This window comes from Haliotis cracherodii, unplaced genomic scaffold (assembly GCF_022045235.1).
Source record: "Haliotis cracherodii isolate W230 unplaced genomic scaffold, xgHalCrac1.p SCAF_10, whole genome shotgun sequence".
Lineage (NCBI taxonomy): Eukaryota > Metazoa > Mollusca > Gastropoda > Lepetellida > Haliotidae > Haliotis > Haliotis cracherodii.
Window position 1 is genome coordinate 50,619,154 of NW_027266265.1, and position 23,553 is coordinate 50,642,706.

Below are 23,553 nucleotides of genomic sequence, written 5' to 3' on the forward strand. Positions count from 1 at the left end.
GTTGTATTTCAACTACTGAATGCATACAATACATTGTCCCTGCTAAACAGAAGCATTTTAGAGAACTAATAAGCTACTCTACCAAAAATTGGGCTGAGGAAATCATTAGTCAGAAATTGAAATCATAAGTGCCAAGCCTCGATTAAACAATTGGCTGAAGTGTGTCTGAAATGAATATACACCAAGCGTTTAATGGAGGAAATACAGACATCTTTGAACTTGATTAATTTGCCAGATGAAATGAATATGTCTGTGGTATGTTATGTGCCTCATCGGACAGATCAGGGTGAGAAAAATTACATTATTTTCCTGACTGTTAGTCTCATGTGAATTCATTGTGACTGTTAATCATATGCTTCAGATTCAATAGTTAGCCTTACGTAAGGAATTGATGACGAGTGGGAGTTGATATACACTATAAGACCGCAGGGAGAATAAACCATGAGGGGCGCATATTCAGATCTCGAGAAATGACATCATGATAGAACAATGTTTTATCGTAAAATAAACCACACTTTTTTCTTTATTGTTGTTTGCGATTTATCGCGTAGCTACCTTATATTTTGAATAATGTTCTTTGTATTGAATGTACATTTTACATAAAGACTGACACATATGTGTTATTTAGGACAGACTTTTCACAGTGTCCGACATTGTTAATCTGGCAGGTTTTTTTACATGTATATTTTGGGTGAAAGATTTTCCAGTATGCGGGTTAAAGTGATGTCATATCTGGTTAGGTCCCAGCAACCTGAGCATCTTGAATAGACTGACTAGACGCTGAGAGTTGCACATTGTAAGCCCGAGAAAATCATCTGTTCACAGAACCCTTACATCAACCAGTCAGCGCTCTCCGTGCAAGAGAAGTTCTCCCTTCATCGGACGTACATCGTGTTGAGGACACTCGGCATGCGCCACCTGGTGGTGACAGATGCAATGAACAGGGTGGTCGGCTTCATCACACGGAAGGACTTAATGGGTTTCAGTATTGAGGAGAAACTGAACTTAGTGATGGAGAAACAGATCGAGATGCAGGAGCGTCTTCTACACGACCAGGAACTGCATGGTTCCGAATCAATATCATAACAACCTGTCGTCATTAGGAAATGAGCAATACAAGTGCTGTATAACCAATCAAAAGAGGAAATAGTCTTTCTGATTGAATTTAATATGTCAGTTCCAATGGAATAGAAGATAAAGACAGTTCATTTTTGCCATATACTACTCAAAAGAAGTTAAGGAACACACAATACTTTCATATTACTGTAAATCTTAAAATTAATGTGAGACTGAAGTTAATATTAAAAATATAAAAGGTTCTTTTCTCTCTACAATTCCAATGGTGTTGTGGGAGGTCGCATGACAGATTAACTTTAGTAAAATGAAAGTAGCGGGTGTTCTTTAACTTCCTTGGAGTAGTATATATAAATATATATATATCTTGATGAGGTCAGGGTCAGAGGGACCTTGACATTTGTAGTAATATGTTGATAAACACTTATGATCAGAGTGACCTTGACCAATAATTTCTTGGTAATATTTGTGTTGAATGACCTTGACTTTTGATGAAGGTAATCATCAAAGTGACCTTGACCTTTATGACAGCAGTCAGTGAGGTTAAAGTGACCTTGATCTTTGTATTGGTTTTTTGATACACAATGTGGAATGAGTGAGAAAGGCAGTCTCTGAACAAAAGAATGATTGTAAATGTTTTTATACTTCACCATGGTTATATAAGGCAGGGGCAGTCTGTGTTGTTTTGTAGAAGTCTGCCATCCAATAATTTGTTCTGATTCTTTTTTTTTCAGCCTTGTGGTTAGAGCATTTACTCGTAACGCCAAAGACCAAGGTTCGATTCCCCACATGGGTACAATGTGTGAAGCCCATTTCTTGTGTCCCCCACCGGGATATTGCTGGAATATTGCTAAAAGTGGCGGAAAACGATACTCACTCACTCATTCACTTTTTCATCCAACATGTACATACATGATAAGCAGTATTATCCACTGTAAGATCATCGTTAAATCTTGTGTGAAAGTGATGATCTTTTGAAGAGAATATCACGTTAATATTCCATTTATTATTGGCTGGGAAACATAATGGTCAAGTCATTCTCTGTCTGTCAATCTAAAACATCATTGCACCATTCAATACTGACATCATTCCATATTCCGACCAGTAGATGCCTGCTTTGTCTATCTTTCAGACCCCAGGGCATATATTTAATAAAACAACACCCCCTTTCCATCACCCCAATTCTCAACTCCAGCAGCCTTTATTCATTCATTTTTGTTATAGTTCCTGAATACTCCAGAATTCCTTGTTGATTTACCTCATTTTTGCCTTATACTTAGTTTTATTATGTGTTGTAATCCCTGTCTAAATGTCACGTTCTCTCTATGTACAGCTGGGCAGGGGTGACTGAGTGGTGCTGACCGTCATGTGTAGAGTTCTGGCCCTTAGTTTCCAGGATATGCTAATTGTAGGCTCTGATCCCAAATTTACCCTGATTCATAGTCTGTGACCTCAATACCACACTTGCCAGCCGTTTGGGTTTGGGCGGGGTATGATATGATGCATTATGATAAAGTGAAATATTTTACGAATATTGTCAATGAACATTGCCAGTAATGTTTACTTATTATTGATTTCACAATCTGTGATGGTGGGTGTGGCTCCTGTAGAGATCATGTTGGTTGAAAGAAGCAATATGTTGATATGACTATGTGTAAGCCAGTTACATCATTCCTTTGTCAAAAAATGATTTTGTAGTGCACGGCACATTATCACAGACATTGTCACATAGTTTTAGCTGGCCAAGTTAATAGATCATTAGAGTTCAGGCGATTCAATATAAAAGATGATTAATTTTGTACAAGAAAACAGCTTAACATGCTGATGAATTCTAAAAAAATTTAAATTACTTATTTTAGGCCCCAAGTATATAAGATATTCCTATTTGCCAGAAATTGGTGATGTTTCTGCAGTACCCGTGCTCATGGGTGGCCCGAGAGATAAATGGGTCACTACCTGTGTCCTTGGTGATGTCCTCCTTGATAACCAAACAAGGATATCATAAAATTCATAGACCAAACAAATATTTTGAATTAATCGACATCATTAATGTTAGACTTTCTAAATTGGTGATATATGCAGATGGTCCATTTTCATGAATGCTATGTACCTCTCTGGCTGAAGGTGTCAGAAACCGGTTGTTGATCATGCCAGAATGTTTGATGTCTCTGATGAAGGTGTCAGAGACCGAATGTTGATCATGCCAGAATGTTTGATGTCTCTGATGAAGGTGTCAGAAACCGGTTGTTGATCATGCCAGAATGTTTGATGTCTCTGATGAAGGTGTCAGAGACCGGATGTTGATCATGCCAGAATGTTTGATGTCTCTGATGAAGGTGTCAGAGACCAGATGTTGATCATGCCAGAATGTTTGATGTCTCTGGCTGAAGGTGTCCGAAACCAGATGTTGATCATGCCAGAATGTTTGATGTCTCTGATGAAGGTATCATGGGACACAGTTGTTATGTTGGTATGTTATGTGCAATATGAAAGGCATTCTCATATTCTTGTTTGATGATGTTTTTGTTTTATGTCAGATTCCCAGATGTTCTTCTTGGAAAGATGTCTGAGAAATAAGGCTTCTTGTTTGACTGGGCTGTACACTTACCGAGCCAATATTTCACAAGTGTGGAATCAAATTAAATTAAATTAAACAAAATATTTTCCCACTTATCAATAAATTTCAGTTATTAAAACTAGATTATGAATAGAAGGAACATCAATACATCGAGTGCAGTGCTGACTGTAAACAACAGGACAAATAAAGATTCAGATTGGGCATGCGCGGATCCAGGGGGGTCCAAGGGTTCCGGAACCAAATGTAGTATGTTGTAGGCGGTAAAAGGGGTGGTCGGGTAGCCTAGTGGTTAAAGGGTTCGATTCCCGACATGGGTACAATGTGTGAAGCCCATTTCTGGTGTCCCCCGCCGTGATATTGCTGGAATATTGCTAAAAGCGGCGTAAAACCATACTCACTCACTCACTCACTGTAGGCAGTAAAAGTAAAATTGACTGAGAGAGCATTTGATATTATGGACCCCTCGCTTTTAAAAATGTTGGAATCTGCCCTTTCACTGTGGTTTGTTTAATGGTATTGACTCATTAGTCATTTCTAATCTTTGGTATTTTATCATTGCATGAACATGTAAACAAACAGGACCTTATATGTACATTGTTCACTGCTGGTTTGCAGCACTTTGAGGTAAGGTTTTCAAAGGGGATCATGGAATAGGCCAACCCTACAGAAGAAATCGTGGAAACTATATATATTTTTTGTCTTCCACTGAATGCGAACTTACTTTTTTACCACCTCCACATCCCAAAACCACCACCCCACACCCAAACACAAAATGTAAAACAAATCTGCCCACTTCCGGACAATATGTAACAGTAAGTTGAACAATGACACAAGCATAACGAAGTCTGCACACATGGTAATATATTAAAATTAGGGTTGGCTATTGATATAGATTATAGAAATCGATAATCACAAACTAAATATCGATCAATTATTGATAAATATCCGAGAAGAAACTTTAAGCAAATATGCAAGAAAGTCCTGAAAGAAATCAACATATTTCACGCCACTGGTGAGCAGTTACACATAAAACATTGATTACTTTGTGGACATTTGAGATATAACAGCTGCTTCCTGTTTTCGATAGTTGACATTATTACCAATAACAAGTCTGTTTTGGTAAATCTATTAATTAAAGTAACATTTTCAAAACGAAAAAGTTAATAATCTGAAATAATTTGTTGTGGATTTGTTTACTCATTTACCAAGCAGTATTTTACACAAAACCTCCATAAAGCAAGAAATACAACAGTCTGACCTCGTACAATGTTTATCAGTGTTTTATGATACAAGTGTTGTCAGTAATTGGTGTAGCACTCCCTCCCTTGTAACTCTGTTAGTTGTGGGGCAGACATGATGTCACTTTGGGATGACATGGTATGATGGGCGATGTCGATGTCGTATACTTCTGTAATAAATGTCTCTACCTGGTTGGTTAGCAGAATGTGGACACAAAGCCGCTAACTTGAAGATGTTTGGATAAATATTGATCAAACTTAATATTATATTAGTGTGGTATTCATTTTGCTAAGCCAAATGGTATGGGGGGTTTTAAATTTGGGATTGAGAAAAAAAAAAGATGTGTCAAGAAAAGTATCAATTGGCAGTGAAATGTCCAAAAGATTCCCAACATGTAACAATGTTCAGTGGCAGAGTGATTAGTGATTTCACAGTTTTGAGACTCCATTGTAACTGAAGGTGTTCAATGGTCTTTAAAGCATTAGGGTACAATTACATTGTCTCAATATCTCAAAAGAGATATCGCTTTTTCTCACCAAAGCGATATCTCCTGTAGACGTCAATATTCAAGTGTACGATGTACAGGAATATGTTCCCTGGTGTGATGTTTGTATCTCCACTGTACACGTTGTTATGTCTTTGTTGGGATGTCGTCTTGTACAGATTATCTTACACTACTATGATGGGTTGTGAGAGGAGGATGTGAATAATGCAAGGATACTGAATACACCAGCTGAAAAATATACAACGTTAAACGATCTTATTTTGTGATAAAGATAGGCTGAAATTTGAAAAAAAAAGAATAATAATATGCTAAAATTATATTGAATATGAATTTTGTTTGCAGTGTTATTTTCAACTGTTATGTCAACATTTGAGTCATATTTGTGAAACATTTTACATTTTTCTTATAATTAATGAACAAAAATAATATTTTCTTTCTGACAAATCTATAAAACAAGATATTAATTGGTCTTGCTGAAAAAAACAAAAGTTGATGGTTCCTTGTGCAATGATTTTGAAAAAGAACTGGAGCAAGTGTGAAGTTCTCATCTGTGTTATGCAGACTATGTGATAGATACACACACACACACACACACACACACACACAGATATACATGTTTATCAAATCTGTTTTTATTGCATTATTTGCTATTCAGACATTGCAGGAGAATCACAATTTTTGTTTTCTGACCTGAAGATATTTGACATTGTTTACTTACATGGGTGTGCTTTAAGAAAAAACTCAAACAACAAACTTGCTTCACTTGACTGTACATAACCTTGTACAGTGATATTTCCAAGATGCTATTTTCTTATGAAAATAATAAATTATTACAAAAACATTGATGCATTCAAATCTCTATTGTTCGACTGCAATGTGTGTGTTTGAGAAGAGCTTGGCCAAGACAACATGTCTGCTAAGAGCGCTAATCCTAATGGGTAAAAGGCTGTTCAAATGAAGTTTACTTGAGAACTCCAGTCACTATAAACAACTTCAATCAATGTGACCTTTCTAGCTTGTCGGGGGCACGGGTGGCCCAGTCGTCTAAGACGCCACGATTTGCTGTGCTGAGTTGCGTCCCTTGGGCGCGCCAGAAACCTATGATTGTGGTCTCGAATCCCGGCTCGCCCTGATTATGTCTCTAGGTTTGTCAGCACCATACCCGTGCTCGTGGGTTTCACTGAAGTGGTAACCCAGATAGCAGTCAGACGTTGGGCCAACGTTGGGCCAACGTTATCACTTACGTTGGGCCAACGTTGGCTATCAACGTTGGCCCAACGTCATTTTGACCGGCGGCCCAACGTTGGGCCAACGTTGGCTGAACATCGTTGGGTCAACGTTGGGCCAACGTTTCTTTGCCAACGTTGGGCCAACGTTGACCCAACGTTGGGACAACGATGTTCAGCCAACGTTGAACCAACGTTGGGCCGCCGGTCAAAATGACGTTGGGCCAACCTTGATAGCCAACGTAGACCCAACGTTGATGGCCAACGTTGGTCCAGCGTTAGATTACGCCTTTTTTATTCCTCACTACCTCCCAGGCTGCCTGAAATGTTTGTACCGGTCTTGTTAAGACATCAGGTAACAAGCAATACGTTCTGCAAGCTAAATTCATTCTGAACACTATTCATGAAAGAGCATGCCAATGAAATTTGCTCTCTTCTGGCAGGGTACCTCAGCATGCATAGTTTGAAATATGGCCAAGAAAAAAATTCAAAATGTTCTAAATTACATGTACAATTTAGTGATATAATATTTACTTTCCCCAAAACTTTTCAAGACACTGTGCAAATTGTTCAACACTATTAAAAGATATATGATTTTCCCATGAGTTTGCAAATTAAAAACCATCACCCAGCAGACAATAAGCCCGGCACAAATTGAAACATATTTCTTGGCCTTACCCCATACCTTCAGCAACGCTGAGACAACGCTGAGACAAGCAAAATAGTCCATGCGTCATATGTCCTATGATCCATATCCTTGATCCATTAAAAAATATGACAGGAACAAAGTGACAATAAAATTCTGGTTTCAGTGACCTTTATTTATTAGTTAAATGACAAGTCAGAACTTGGGCTGAGTGGTTGAGGACCCTTTTCAACCATCAGATGTAGAGTGAGAAGAACTTATCACAGGGATGATCTTCAACTGTATCCATGGTCTTTTCTCATTGTGCCTTGCTAACTGAATAAAAAAACAATGACACAAATATAATAAAAATGACAAGGCAAGGAACATATTTTTGACATAAACAAATGGTTGCATTCCCCCAAATAATAATGTGATGTCTGAAAAAAAGTTTCAGCAGTGCTACCTCCACCCTCCAAGTCATAAAACTGTTAAAAACTGGGAAGGCAACATGGACAGTAATATCATAATGCTCTTGGATCATACATAGGCAGAAAAGCTATTGACACTGAAATGAACAAGGGTAACGATTCATTCATTTTTCAAAGTTCAAAACATGGAAAAAGCATAATTATCAAAATCAAACTTTGCACTGCACTTCTCCTATTGGAATAGAAACTACTCCAAATTGGAAAAGAATCCATGTATTTCTTTTCAAGTTATAGGTTCCACAAATGTTGAAGAAAATAATTCTAAGTTCAAAACTTGTACAAAATCATACTGTTTTATAAAATACCCATATCAAAATCAACCTTTGCCATGCATCTCTCCAATTAATATAAAAAGTGTTCCTTAAATTTGGACAGAATCCATGTAGTAGTTCTCAAATTATAGGTAGCACAAAAGTTGAAGTAAACAATATTCTAAGTTCAAAACATGAAAAAAGTTATATTTTCTTAGAAAATACACTAATCAAAACCAAACTTCGCACTGCACCTCTCCTATGGGTATAGAAACTGTACTCCTAATTGGAAAAGAATCCATGAAGTAGTGTTCAAGTGATAGGTCGCACAAAGGTTGAAATAAAAAGAAATATTCAAAGTTAAAAACATTAAAAGAATCATATTTCTCTCAGAATATATACATATCAAAATCAAACTTTCTCAAATAAACCAGCAGAGATAAATCTCATTTACTAACAGTAAGTCCAACTTCTAAATGCCTATCAAAGAAGTTAACAGTATGTCATCAGCGGTGTTAATTTTGGCAAATAGTTTCATCAGCCAATAGAAATCAACTGTAATTATTCAAAAGCAGTAACTTTCTGCATTGCAAATGCAAAATAGCATATGTTGGCAGAGTTTCTAAAATCTGATGTGAAAAATAAACAAATAAATGAAAAATATACATTTCCAAATAAAATAAATAGTTCTCATGCATGTTGCAAGCATGAATGTTGAATATGATTATGAACTGACCTTCCAATCAGTTATAGAACTGTTAACACTTTGTGGTATTTAATTAAAATCGTGATTATAGATTCTGTTTAATTTTTTTTTTAAATTACACCAATATTTTACATATTAATATGCCAGGATATTTATATATGTTCTAACATTTACAGAGATATTGACGTTGGGAAAATTAACAAAATGCGATATCTGAAACAATATCAGACGAAGTGGAAACATCTCTGTAAATATTTATTGAAATATATTATTCTCAATCGGAAATGATTTGGTGACTATTTCGTACCCAATCTAATCCAATACGTTCCCTTAGTTTTAACCATAATTTCCCGTAGTAGTAAATCATTTCTTAATATACACAAATAAATAATAATCAATCCCTTTCAAATAATAACAAACACGATCCCACGGCCACTGATTGGTGATCGAAAACTGAACTCGCGGTGTTGCCGACAACAAGGAAAAGCTCCATACATGGATCAGCAGGAGTCTGCATCGTATTATTATATCATGTACACGGAATGCTTTGAGTTTTAGGAGCCTCGTTCTCAGTTGTTCAGTTTAATTGATCTTTTTCACCGTAAAGTTAATTGTCACAAGCGATAACGAATTTCACCTTTTCAATTGAGTTTGCTTGTTATTTTTAAACATACGCGAGAATAGAAACAACCAGTATTCATTTACAAATACCATAGTCAGTAATCATGTGGTTGCTCGCTGTCCGGTGACCTCCAACTGTTAGAAACAGCTAAGATCGACACTGCAACTTACGAGATACGGTGCACATTTCTTTGCACTATCTTATCCTCTCGATCACGACAAACTTTATGATACGGACAAGCTCGATTTTTTGGGAAATGCTAGTAATAATATGCTATATTTGCAAGCAATCAGAGTGACATATTCCCATTCGGCTTCGGTCATGAAGTTAGTGAACGTGGTGTTTTCAATTTCTGGAAAATAATTACTCGTGTTGATATTTCTGAATGAACAATGGTTGTTTTTTCTCGGGTACTGTTGGAACATTATAACAAGACATTAATTAAACACTTACCTCTATATATATTCGAAGAAAACAGGATTCCGATGATCGAGCCTGTGCTTGTGTCGCGTCGTCTGCTCGTCGAGAGGCGCAAAAACGCAGCGCCCTCTATGAGAAGCTGTCAATTAAGAGTAGCGCCCCTTGGAAATAATTTCCGAAATGCGACCTGACGTTGAAACAACGTTGGGCCAACGTATGAAATCCGACCGCGACATTGCCAACCTTTGCCAACGTTGGGCCAACGTCTGAATGCTAACTGGGAAACGTCTGACACTTGCATCACTTCGGGCTTTCCTCCCACATTAAGCTGACACGCCGTGATATAACTGGAATAATGTTAAAAGCGGCGTTAAACCCCAGTCACTCACTCACTTTCTAGCCTGTCAGACTGCTCTTTGAACAAGGGACATGGGCGACACATTGGTCTGTTGATCCCAAATCTCATTAAAATCAGATCTTAGTTCTCGCTATCGCTTAACAAAGATCTGAGGACATCCCATTACGGGTCACGCCAGAACGACCTTTTATCCGACCAATCAAAGTATCGCTTACCAGATCGTGAAAGTGACAGTCGGGATGTGTTTACTTATCATGCAACCTCGAAAACGTTAACACGGGGTATTCCGAACGACAGTTACGGCCCGTACGACTGATTCTGTCAGAATTATCGTCCGTCTCTCGCTTCCGTGGGATAAAAATTTGAACGGAGGAGGCGTTGCTGGGAAGCACTGCCACACAAACTCAACCCTAATTAGACATTCCGGAATGTTCGTTTGATCAGTTTTCAAAATTTTAGTCGAGAACTGTGTCAACATATTTTTCAAGCGTAATCTGAAATGGAACTCGCCAGGTTGAAACGAGTGGCGTAAAGCTCGAGAAAGCTGCTTTCTAATTGGCTGATGTCGACTTCTTGTTAGTCATTTCAGTGGTCAGTCAAAGTTCGCGAAAGGTCGCTCTGACGTGACCCGTAATGGGATGTCCTCAAATCTTTGTTCAGTGACAGCGAGAACTTAGATATGATTTTAATGAGATTGATTGATTCCTGTCCAGTTGCCTCCCTTAGTCCTCACAAGATCCGTTTACAGTGTTCAAATCCCAGATTCACACTTAAAACGAGGGGTGCCTGAAATGTTCTTAGCCTGAAGGGTGAAAAGTAAACTCTTAACAGTTTGCATGTATTAAGTACAAAACATTCCATGATTACAGGCTGCATTTGGACCAAATATACCCCCGGGTGACATGTTTCCCCCGGCATGACAGTGACTAGGTATTCTTGTTGAAGAGAAGGGACAAAATTGGCTACCACTCTGACAAGTATGTCAGGCCAACATCAACAACCTTCAATGTTCAATGCGGACATGGTATCACTTTGTCACTGAAGAATTTGGCAGGGAGATCACGAGGGGAAGAGAGAGCCAAGATCAGAAAGACACTATGTGAGTGAGTGAGTGAGTTTGGTTTTACGCCGCTTTTAGCAATATTCCAGCAATATCACGGCGGGGGACACCAGAAATGGGCTTCACACATTGTACCCATGTCGGGAATCGAACCCGGGTCTTCGGCGTGACGAGCGAACGCTTTAACCACTAGGCTACCCGACCGCCCCAGAAAGACACTGAACTTACACCACTAAATCCAAGCCACAAAAAGCATTTCCATAAATCATAAGCTACTGCTAAAAGCAGAGTCCATTGTACGATTCCAGCTATACCATAAGCATGTATTCAAGAACCACCATCCAATAGTGATGGTACCACGAAAAGGTGAGCGTACCCTGCTCCATTGGTGACACCCTTGACAAACACATCTGCACTATTATAATACTGGGCAACAAACGTGTGACAATGTCATCCCAAATTGAAAGTGTTCAGGAAGACTAACGCTGTTCGGGCCAAACTTATAGATGTGAGGTGAGGTGAAATGGGGTTTAACGTCGCGTCCAAGATTATTGCACTTATATAGCGACGTACATGCACGTGTATGCGTGCGTGTGTGGATGCTTGTACTAGTCCGGACTGATGCCGATTTATAGTGCTAGTTCACTGAAATACCGCCGTTTAACATGAATATGTCTCCGAACCGACCAGTCCTTGTTTAGCCCCTTAATGCCGAGTGCCAGACAGGGTAACAACAAGTACCATCTTTTAACGTCTTTCTGTATGACGCGGTCGGGGATCGAATCCCGGACCTTCCGCTTTCCAGGCGGACGCTCTAACACTAGACCACGGAGGCGGTTCACCGTGTTCAGAGAAAACGGGGCATTTTGAACACCACACGTAATTGATTTGCACGTCCACGTGTAGTTTTATTCACTGATAATTTAACTTACAAGTATATATTTGCTACTGCAGTTAGAGACAACCTTCTAATTACAATTTATATGTTAAGCACCTTGTCACATATACAAAAGGACAAAATAAGGGTTGACGTGTTTCGTGGACACCGTACACAATTTTACAATATATCACTTTGTCCAGCTGATAAACCAAAACGGTAAAAAATGTTCTTCTTTTCGTTATTTCTTTCCAAACGTTATTTTGCAGAGAAGATGCTTTTTCAAAAATAAAGATATGGCGAGAATGAAAAAGTGCCTACACTTTGTGATGTAATTATGTTAGTTACAAGGAAACAATGGCTCAATATTGAAATACTCCACACATGCAAGTGCAAGTCAGTTGTTTGCATGGATTTGGTTTTGGTTTGGTTCGTTGTTTAACGCCGCACTCAGCAATATTCCAGCTGTATGACGGCGGTCTGTAAATAATCGAGTCTGGACCAGACAATCCAGTGATTAATATCATGAGCATCGATCCACGCAATTGGGATCGATGACATGCATCAACCAAGTCAGCGAGCCTGACCATCCAATCCCGTTAGTCGCCTCTTACGACAAGCTTGATGCGTCAAGCATAGTCACCTTTTACGGCAAGCATGGGTAGGTCTTCAGCAACCCATACTTGCCGTTAAAGGTGACTATGCTGGTTTCAGCACGCTGGGTTCAGAAGCTTCGGACTCCTGATGCGAAACACCCCGGGTTCATCATCTCTCGTGAGAAGTGACGTAGTTCTGAAATAGACCCAGATTGTTTTGTTGAGCGATTTGTAACCATGGATGGATCTGGGGTTCACTACTGTCAGGCAGATACTTAAACAGCAGTGAAAGCAGTGGAAAATCTAACGTCTCTTAACTAATCAGCTGGCAAGGACAATGCACCCGCGCACAATCCTGTTGTGGCCATGGTTTCAATGCATGGCGGATGGTTTTTGAAGTAGTTGAATCCTCCGTATTTACAGATTTGGCGCCGTCAGATTCCGACCTCTTCCCAAACTTGAAGATCCTACTATCTAGAAAGAATCACGCAAATGATGATGAAGTCATTTCTGCTGTGGAGGACATTTTACACCTCAAGGAGGAAGCCTTTTACGCCAGTGGGGTCCAAGCACTCCAGCATCGTTGGCAGAAGTGTGTTGATCTCGTAGGGGATTATGTTGAAAAATAATAGGCGAGGTGAAATGGGGTTTAACGTCGCTTCCAAGATTATTGCACTTATATAGCGATGTGCATGTACGTGTGCGTGTTTGTGTGGCTGCTTGTACTAGTCACTGTGTGACTGATGCCGATTTATAGTGCTAGCACACTGAGATACCATGCCACAGTTTAACATGAATATCCACTCAGACACAGTATACTGACCCCGAGCCGACCAGTCCTTGTTTTAGCCCCATAATGCCGAGCGCCAGACAGGGAAACAACAAGTACATCTTTTAACGTATTTTGGTATGACGCGGCCGGGCATCGAACCCCGGAGCTTCCGCTCTCCGGGCGGACGCTCTACCACTAGACCACGGAGGCGGTCTGTAAAACAATAAGCAACGAACTCTATAAACGCAGTCCAAGTTAGGCTCAGATTTGTTTTCAGCTGTTCATTGTCTTGTTGTCAGGGGCGAAACTACCATTGTAGCAGAAAAGCACTTGCCTACACCTGAAAAAAGCAAATTCTTTTCTAAATAAGAAAACCTCAATTTACCGTCTATGCAGTGAATATATTAATTAAAACTCTACACGGTCGAACGTGATATTTATTGTCTAACTTGAAAATCGCACTTTAGGATTTTAGTGGAAGATGGTTCATCAAGTTGTGATTGTTTTTGATTACTTAAAATTAGCCTAGTTGCGCCCGGGGTGTCAGCAATATCGCCTTGTTTGGGGGTTTCACATGAATAGAAAAAGTTTTCAACTTACACCCCCACCACATACACCGAATAATATGACTGAACTACCTTTCAAAGCCCGATGAAGCCACTCACACACTGTTAAATCGAACCCAGACCTTCAGCGTGCCAAACGAACAGATCAACCCCACAAGGCTACCCCGAAGTCCCAATCATTCGCTTTGGCAGTATCGCAGTTATCTCCCTTAGATTAGCCGTCACGCAAACTCCCAGCTTCAAAGACATATGGTTACGGCCGTTGATTACACACACACCACACATGATAACCAGTGATAACACGACAGGGGTGACAAGAGTTCCAACTGCCGTGTACCGACTGATACGACCCAGCCAGGAAGGTTAAATCTAGATGTTCCTCAAAACTAACAAACATACGGAGACGAAGAAGGACCCATTGTTCATTACTTAAGGGAATTGAAAGAACTGCTGATATTCTTACAAGGTGAGCGTTATGTAATTATCTCAGCTGCTTGATACCGCTATAAGAAGTTCATGCTATGACGCGATCTGCATGTCAGATAAGACTATAACTTCTACAGCTATCGATATAGATAACGGGATACATCGCCGCCTGCTGTACAGTCTTACTACACACTAGACGACATCTGCTATAACCTTGTCTGTAAACATATTTTTCTAATTCATGCTGTATGTGTACTCATTTCATATTTTTATATTTGTTTTGTACATTTTTCAAACTGTGTTGTCTGAAAAGTAGCTTTTTCCAATGTTCTTTATACTAAATTACTCGAAGTAAAATACAGATTCTTGTATCTTTACTGGGCATTACCGTTTATAAAGGACATTCAATGTCTTGCGTTCAATTGTTTCATAAAACAATATGTTTTTATTTTAAACTTGAGCAACTCTATCGCTTTGAATGCATCTTCTATTTTGAATGCTTGGCGGAGGGTCATTATCAATATTGTCTGAGAAAGGTAGTCTAATGGACAGTTGTACACATAATTCACACATTGACACACCAGCTGTATGAAGGTAGTCTAATGGACAGTTGTACACATAATTCACACACTGACACACCAGCTGTATGAAGGTAGTCTAATGGACAGCTGTACACATAATTCACACATTGACACACCAGCTGTATGAAGGTAGTCTAATGGACAGCTGTACACATAATTCACACATTGACACACCAGCTGTATGAAGGTAGTCTAATGGGCAGTTGTACACATAATTCACACATTGACCCACCAGCTGTATGAATGTAGTCTAATGGACAGTTGTACACATAATTCACACACTGACCCACCAGCTGTATGAAGGTAGTCTAATGGACAGTTGTACACAACATTCACACACTGACCCACCAGCTGTATGAAGGTAGTCTAATGGGCAGTTGTACACAACATTCACACATTGACCCACCAGCTGTATGAAGGTAGTCTAATGGACGGCTGTACACATAATTCACACATTGACCCGCCAGCTGTATGAAGGTAGTCTAATGGACAGTTGTACACAACATTCACACACTGACCCACCAGCTGTATGAAAGTAGTCTAATGGACAGTTGTACACAACATTCACACACTGACCCACCAGCTGTATGAAGGTAGTCTAATGGACAGTTGTACACATAATTCACACACTGACACACCAGCTGTATGAAAGTAGTCTAATGGACAGTTGTACACATAATTCACACACTGACCCACCAGCTGTATGAAGGTAGTCTAATGGACAGTTGTACACAACATTCACACACTGACCCACCAGCTGTATGAAGGTAGTCTAATGGACGGCTGTACACATAATTCACACACTGACCCACCAGCTGTATGAAGGTAGTCTAATGGGCAGTTGTACACAACATTCACACACTGACCCACCAGCTGTATGAAGGTAGTCTAATGGACAGTTGTACACATAATTCACACACTGACCCACCAGCTGTATGAAGGTAGTCTAATGGACAGCTGTACACATAATTCACACATTGACCCACCAGCTGTATGAAAGTAGTCTAATGGACAGTTGTACACAACATTCACACATTGACCCACCAGCTGTATGAAAGTAGTCTAATAGACAGTTGTACACACAATTCACACATTGACCCACCAGCTGTATGAAGGTAGTCTAGTACACATAATTCAAACATTGACCCACCAGCTGTATGAAGGTAGTCTAATGGACAGTTGTACACATAATTCACACATTGACCCACCAGCTGTATGAAGGTAGTCTAATGGACAGTTGTACACACAATTCACACATTGACCCACCAGCTGTATGAAGGTAGTCTAGTACACATAATTCAAACATTGACCCACCAGCTGTATGAAGGTAGTCTAATGGACAGTTGTACACATAATTCACACATTGACCCACCAGCTGTATGAAGGTAGTCTAATGGACAGTTGTACACACAATTCACACATTGACCCACCAGCTGTATGAAGGTAGTCTAGTACACATAATTCAAACATTGACCCACCAGCTGTATGAAGGTAGTCTAATGGACAGTTGTACACATAATTCACACATTGACCCACCAGCTGTATGAAGGTAGTCTAATGGACAGTTGTACACATAATTCACACATTGACCCACCAGCTGTATGAAAGTAGTCTAATAGACAGTTGTACACACAATTCACACATTGACCCACCAGCTGTATGAAGGTAGTCTAGTACACATAATTCAAACATTGACCCACCAGCTGTATGAAGGTAGTCTAATGGACAGTTGTACACATAATTCACACATTGACCCACCAGCTGTATGAAGGTAGTCTAATGGACGGCTGTACACATAATTCACACATTGACACACCAACTGTATGAAGGTAGTCTAATGGACGGCTGTACACATAATTCACACATTGACCCACCAGCTGTATGAAGGTAGTCTAATGGACAGTTGTACACATAATTCACACATTAACCACCAGCTTTATGAAGGTAGTCTAATAGACAGTTGTACACATAATTCACACATTAACCACCAACTGTATTAAGGTAGTCTAATGGACAGTTGTACACATAATTCACACACTGACACACCAGCTGTATGAAGGTAGTCTAATGGACAGTTGTACACATGATTCACACATTGACCCACCAGCTGTATGAAGGTAGTCTAATGGACAGCTGTACACATAATTCACACACTGACACACCAGCTGTATGAAGGTAGTCTAATGGACAGTTGTACACATAATTCACACATTGACCCACCAGCTGTATGAAGGTAGTCTAATGGACGGTTGTACACATAATTCAAACACTGGCCCACCAGCTGTATGAAGGTAGTCTAATAGACAGTTGTACACATAATTCACACATTGACACACCAGCTGTATGAAGGTAGTCTAATGGACGGCTGTACACATAATTCACACATTGACCCACCAGCTGTATGGAGGTAGTCTAATGGACAGCTGTACACATAATTCACACATTGACACACCAGCTGTATGAAGGTAGTCTAATGGACAGTTGTACACATAATTCACACATTGACCCACCAGCTGTATGAAGGTAGTCTAATGGACAGTTGTACACATAATTCACACATTGACCCACCAGCTGTATGAAGGTAGTCTAATAGACAGTTGTACACACAATTCACACATTGACCCACCAGCTGTATGAAGGTAGTCTAGTACACATAATTCAAACATTGACCCACCAGCTGTATGAAGGTAGTCTAATGGACAGTTGTACACATAATTCACACATTGACCCACCAACTGTATGAAGGTAGTCTAATGGAGAGTTGTACACATAATTCACACATTGACCCACAAGCTGTATGAAGGTAGTCTAATGGACAGTTGTACACATAATTCACACTTTGACCCACCAGCTGTATGAAGGTAGTCTAGTACACATAATTCAAACATTGACCCACCAGCTGTATGAAGGTAGTCTAATGGACAGTTGTACACATAATTCACACACTGACCCACCAGCTGTATGAAGGTAGTCTAATGGACGGCTGTACACATAATTCACACATTGACCCACCAGCTGTATGAAGGTAGTCTAATGGACAGTTGTACACATAATTCACACACTGACACACCAGCTGTATGAAGGTAGTCTAATGGACAGTTGTACACATAATTCACACATTGACACACCAACTGTATGAAGGTAGTCTAATGGACGGCTGTACACATAATTCACACATTGACCCACCAGCTGTATGAAGGTAGTCTAATGGACAGTTGTACACATAATTCACACATTAACCACCAGCTGTATGAAGGTAGTCTAATAGACAGTTGTACACATAATTCACACATTAACCACCAACTGTATTAAGGTAGTCTAATGGACAGTTGTACACATAATTCACACACTGACACACCAGCTGTATGAAGGTAGTCTAATGGACAGTTGTACACATGATTCACACATTGACCCACCAGCTGTATGAAGGTAGTCTAATGGACAGCTGTACACATAATTCACACACTGACACACCAGCTGTATGAAGGTAGTCTAATGGACAGTTGTACACATAATTCACACATTGACCCACCAGCTGTATGAAGGTAGTCTAATGGACGGTTGTACACATAATTCAAACACTGACCCACCAGCTGTATGAAGGTAGTCTAATAGACAGTTGTACACATAATTCACACATTGACACACCAGCTGTATGAAGGTAGTCTAATGGACGGCTGTACACATAATTCACACATTGACCCACCAGCTGTATGAAGGTAGTCTAATAGACAGTTGTACACATAATGCACACATTGACCCACCAGCTGTATGAAGGTAGTCTAATGGAGAGCTGTACACATAATTCACACACTGACCCACCAACTGTATGAAGGTAGTCTAATGGACGGTTGTACACATAATTCACACATTGACACACCAGCTGTATGAAGGTAGTCTAATAGACAGTTGTACACATAATTCACACACTGACCCACCAGCTGTATGAAGGTAGTCTAATGGACGGTTGTACACATAATTCACACATTGACACACCAACTTTATGAAGGTAGTCTAATGGACAGTTGTACACATAATTCACACACTGACCCACCAGCTGTATGAAGGTAGTCTAATGGACAGTTGTACACATAATTCACACACTGACACACCAGCTGTATGAAGGTAGTCTAATGGACAGTTGTACACATAATTCACACATTGACACACCAACTGTATGAAGGTAGTCTAATGGACAGTTGTACACATAATTCACACACTGACCCACCAGCTGTATGAAGGTAGTCTCAGGGACAGTTGTACACATAATTCACACACTGACCCACCAGCTGTATGAAGGTAGTCTAATGGACAGTTGTACACATAATTCACACATTGACACACCAGCTGTATGAAGGTAGTCTAATGGACGGTTGTACACATAATTCACAGGTGTTACCATGACGTGAGGACACCGCGCTTACGAACACCACGACTTCATCATGGAGCATGCGGGTTCTTCCCCTGGGTATGCCAGGTTTACTGACACAAGTGAGAACAGTTCTGACTCTCTGAGCAAGCCAGCCCATCGGCAGTTACAAGAAACTGGGTCAGCCTTCGAGCCCCCAACAGACGATCAGATGTTTCATGTGAGCGATGACAACTATGGGATATTTGAAAGTGTAAGTCGTATATTTCCATCTTGTTCATGTTCAGTGGAACCCATGGAGCGTTATTAATTATATATACTACTCAAACACATTCAGGAACACTCCCAAATGGAAGGATGTGTGTTTCACTTAGCACCAGCCATAGCAGATTAACCATAGTCATAAGAAACATTCGGATGTTCTTTAACGTCTTTTTAGTAGTATATGTACGTAATATTTCTCTTTTCCAGCACATCGTTCATGGTGTGTTATAATCATGCTTGTGTCTTTTGTAACAGGGACAGTATTCCCCAGGAAAAAAAAGAGCAGAATTATTTTGTGTGAGAAATAACGGAGACAAAAGAGCCAGTACAAGATGGCCATTGCCAAGTTATATGATAGTGTAAAATCCCTCACTTGGGACAGAATAAACTCTCAACTGAGAATTCCTAGGTTCGAATGCTATAGTAACAACTATACAAAAGGTTAGATTTGAGCATGATTTGAGAATTCCTAGGTTGAATGCTATAGTAGTAACTGCGTTAAGCGACGAACCTTTTGTTCTTCATCGTAAGTGAGGGATAATTCATTATATGATTTCTAGAGCTGGATAATTTGTTAACAGTGTTACTAAACTTTTGTCTATAAGTTACAGAGCCTCGAATATGTATGTCTTGAAGTAGTGTTTATCTGAAGGTCAACCCTTCGGCCTTCACGTCTACCGCTTTCCATCTTCATCTTAGTGAACAAGGGAATGTGAAAAATAAATGTGACTACTGAGATTGTATCGTGATATTTCCAGGGCCGAGACTATGAGCCGGTGTACGTCACTCACAAGTACACAGAAAAGGAGAAGGAAACTCTAGCTTCCTTCGAGAGCTTGGATTATCTCCCTTCACACAGCTTCGTGTACAAGCGGTGGATCAGAAAACAAGCTATAGGCAGGTCGGTTTTTAAAATGTATGAAACGCACTGAAGAATTCACCCTCATTAAATTTTAAAGTGTATTTGTGGATCCGTAAATGTGTCTGTTTGGGATTGTTTTGGTATTTCAAATAATTGGGTGTGTATACGTTTTTATACTTTTTCACATGAATTCTCTTCCAAAAAGACTCATTTTGTTTTTCAAAACGAGTAGACCAAGCACTGGAAAAAAACGACGAAATGCATTCTTTTGATGTTTTCAAAGTGCTTTGTCGTCTCAAAAAGGAAACAGATGATAGAAAAGTGTGCGAACTCGAACACTAATTCGGGCATTTGGTCTTTTGGGGCGGTGGGGTAGCCTAGTGGTTAAAAATTTGAAACCTGAACAAAAGAACATTCTCGAATGGCTAATAGATGGTCTAGATTGTAAAGATTCAGTCGTTAAGCCCGTAACTATCGTTCGGAATACCCCGTTTTAAAGTTTTCGAGGCTGCATGATTAGAAATCACATTCCGACTGTCACTTTCATAATCTGGTAAGCAACGCTCTGATTGGTCGGAAGAAAGGTCGTTCTGGCGTGAACCCTAATGGGATGTCCTCAGATCTTTGTTTAGCGGTAGCGAGAACTAAGATCTGATTTTAATGAGATTGTGCTTGTCTGACCCGGCTAACTCTCGAGATCTCTCGAGATCATCCCAATGTACATGTCCTCCATATTGGTTTGTCTGCTTCAGACAGTGTTGATTTGGATAGTTTTGACTTTGGTGTTGGCCTGTTGGTAGATTGGAGCTGGACCGCTGGCTGATGATGGGGATGATCGGCTTCAGTGTCGGCTTCATCGGCTTCCTGCTGCATCAGCTGATCGAGGTCATAGCCAAGGTCAAGTGGGACAATATACAGAAGTTCCTTGACGTGAGTTCTCAGCAGATACTTCCCAAGTTTTGTAGCGCGAATACCCTACCATGACACAATAATCTACAGAACTACCCTATTATCAAAACCATGCGCTTGTTATGGAACTATATGCCCAGGGAATATTGAAGCTGGATAACCAACATCTCGTTTGTAACCAGTGCCGCAGTAATGAGACATCCAATTACTGCATTATGTGAGCACCTTTAAGTTACTCGTGGTTTTTCAAGAGAGCGACCTCAATAGAATTGTCATTGCGAATACACAGTGAACGAAAATATATTCCGTACAGTCCACCTATATCTATCAACAGTTATAGTGAGTGAGTGAGTGAGTATGGTTTTACGCCGCTTCTAGCAATATTCCAGCAATATCACGGCGGGGGACACCAGAAATGGGCTTCACACATTGTGCCCATGTCGGGAATCGAACCCGGGTCATCGGCGTGACGAGCGAACGCTTTAACCACTAGGCTACCCGACCGCCCCATCAACAGTTATATACCTCAGTAGTTTTACATAATTAATGACGTTAGTAGTACTGTATGTCACTTTCTGTGTACTTTATACGAGTGATATCTCGAAGAAAATTATTTGTATCGTAGTTTATGTGCGCACACACTGGGAGAGAGACGATGTCACAGGCTGTATCAATGCCCTTCTAACATCTGACCGCCTCCGTGGTCTTGTGGTAGAGCGTCCGCCCGGAGAGCGGAAGGTCCGGGGTTCGATTCCCGACCGCGTCATACCAAAGGCATTAAAATATGGTACTTGTTGTTACCCTGTCTGGCGCTCGGCATTAAGGGGCTTAAACAAGGACTGGTCGGCTCGGAGTCAGTATACTGTGTCTGAGTGGGGTATTCATGTTAAACTGCGGCATGGTATCTCTGAGCTAGCACTATAAATCGGCATCAGTCCGGACTAGTACAAGCAGCGACATCCACACAAACACGTGCATGCACATCGCTATATAAGCGTAATAATCTTGGACGCGACGCTAAACCCAATTTCCCCTCACCTCACCTTTTAACATCTCAGGGGCGGTAGACCAGCCTGGAGAGTTTTGTTTGTTTGTTGTTTAACGCCGCACTCGTCTATCATACAGAGTTTGTTGGTTGGTTTAGCAATATTCCAGCTATATGACGGCGCTCTTTACATAATCGAGTCCGGACCAGACAATCCAGTGATTGATCTCATGAGCATCGATCCACGCAATTGGGATACGATGACATGCATCAACCAAGTCAGCGGGCCTGACCACCCGATCCCGTTAGTCGCTCTTACGACAAGCACAGTCGCATTTTACGGCAAGCTGAAGACCTATTCTACCCCGGTTCTTCACGGGTCAGTCTAGTGGTTGAAGGGTTAGCTCGTCTTGCCTATGATTCGGGTTCGATTCCCAACATGGGTACATGGCCTATTTGTGCTGTCCCCCGTTGTGATATTGTTGGAATATTGTTAGACACGACGTTAATCCCAACTCACTCACTCACTCTCAAAACGCAGGGAATGGTATGACTGTCCTATCGGAATGTACTTCATTTGTGTCATTCAGATACACAAAACAAAATACATGCATATCTAATCTTGCCTCTGTAAAGGAAACATCAGATTTGATGACCTTGACCCTGACCTCGTTATTATCTTCCTGAATTGCAGCGGGACCAGATGGGAATTGCGTGGGTTTTCGGCGTCGCCTACAGCGTCATCTTCATCAGCTTTAGTGCCGGCATCGTTGTGGTAACACTGACTTTCTTACCCTGTCAATACGCGCAGAACAATGCATGTTGAACTAATGACTACAGTCAGCTAGGTAATAGCGTCGAAAAGGTAAAATCTTACCAGGTCTCGGGACAATTTGCAGTTTCAATTTATGTCCTTCGCCACTTTATTTGCCGGTTAATAATATTACGATCAGATGTCGATCAATCTCGAAACAAATGATTACACTACGTGAACAATGCCTTTGTTTCACACAATACGCTCATGAAAACGCTTGGCTTTGTCTGAAAATGACCACCACATCTTTTAAGATGTATTGAAACAGAATTTACAGTGTAAGCTATAAATTAAAATGACTATTTGGGTTATTTTGAATATTAGTAATACATATACATGGAACATATTAAGATGAGAGAACCAATTGATTAATATTA

General features: G+C 40.2%; 2 protein-coding genes across 2 annotated transcripts in view; both read left to right on the forward strand.

Annotated features, from left to right (window-relative positions):
* Positions 1-2,943, forward strand: part of LOC139454499 (chloride channel protein B-like) — a 31,887-nt gene extending 28,944 nt beyond the window's left edge. The window contains exon 18 of the mRNA XM_071236246.1: positions 826-2,943. Within this exon, the coding sequence (XP_071092347.1) occupies positions 826-1,086 (261 nt within the window). The 3' untranslated portion in view covers positions 1,087-2,943. The remainder of the gene's footprint in view (positions 1-825) is intronic.
* An 11,343-nt stretch (positions 2,944-14,286) lies between these two features.
* LOC139452077 (chloride channel protein C-like) overlaps positions 14,287-23,553 on the forward strand; it is a 30,090-nt gene continuing 20,823 nt past the window's right edge. Inside the window, exons 1-5 of the mRNA XM_071233393.1 lie at positions 14,287-14,432; positions 19,366-19,595; positions 20,365-20,507; positions 21,269-21,398; positions 23,057-23,137. Of these exons, the coding sequence (XP_071089494.1) occupies positions 19,416-19,595; positions 20,365-20,507; positions 21,269-21,398; positions 23,057-23,137 (534 nt within the window). The 5' untranslated portion in view covers positions 14,287-14,432; positions 19,366-19,415. The remainder of the gene's footprint in view (positions 14,433-19,365; positions 19,596-20,364; positions 20,508-21,268; positions 21,399-23,056; positions 23,138-23,553) is intronic.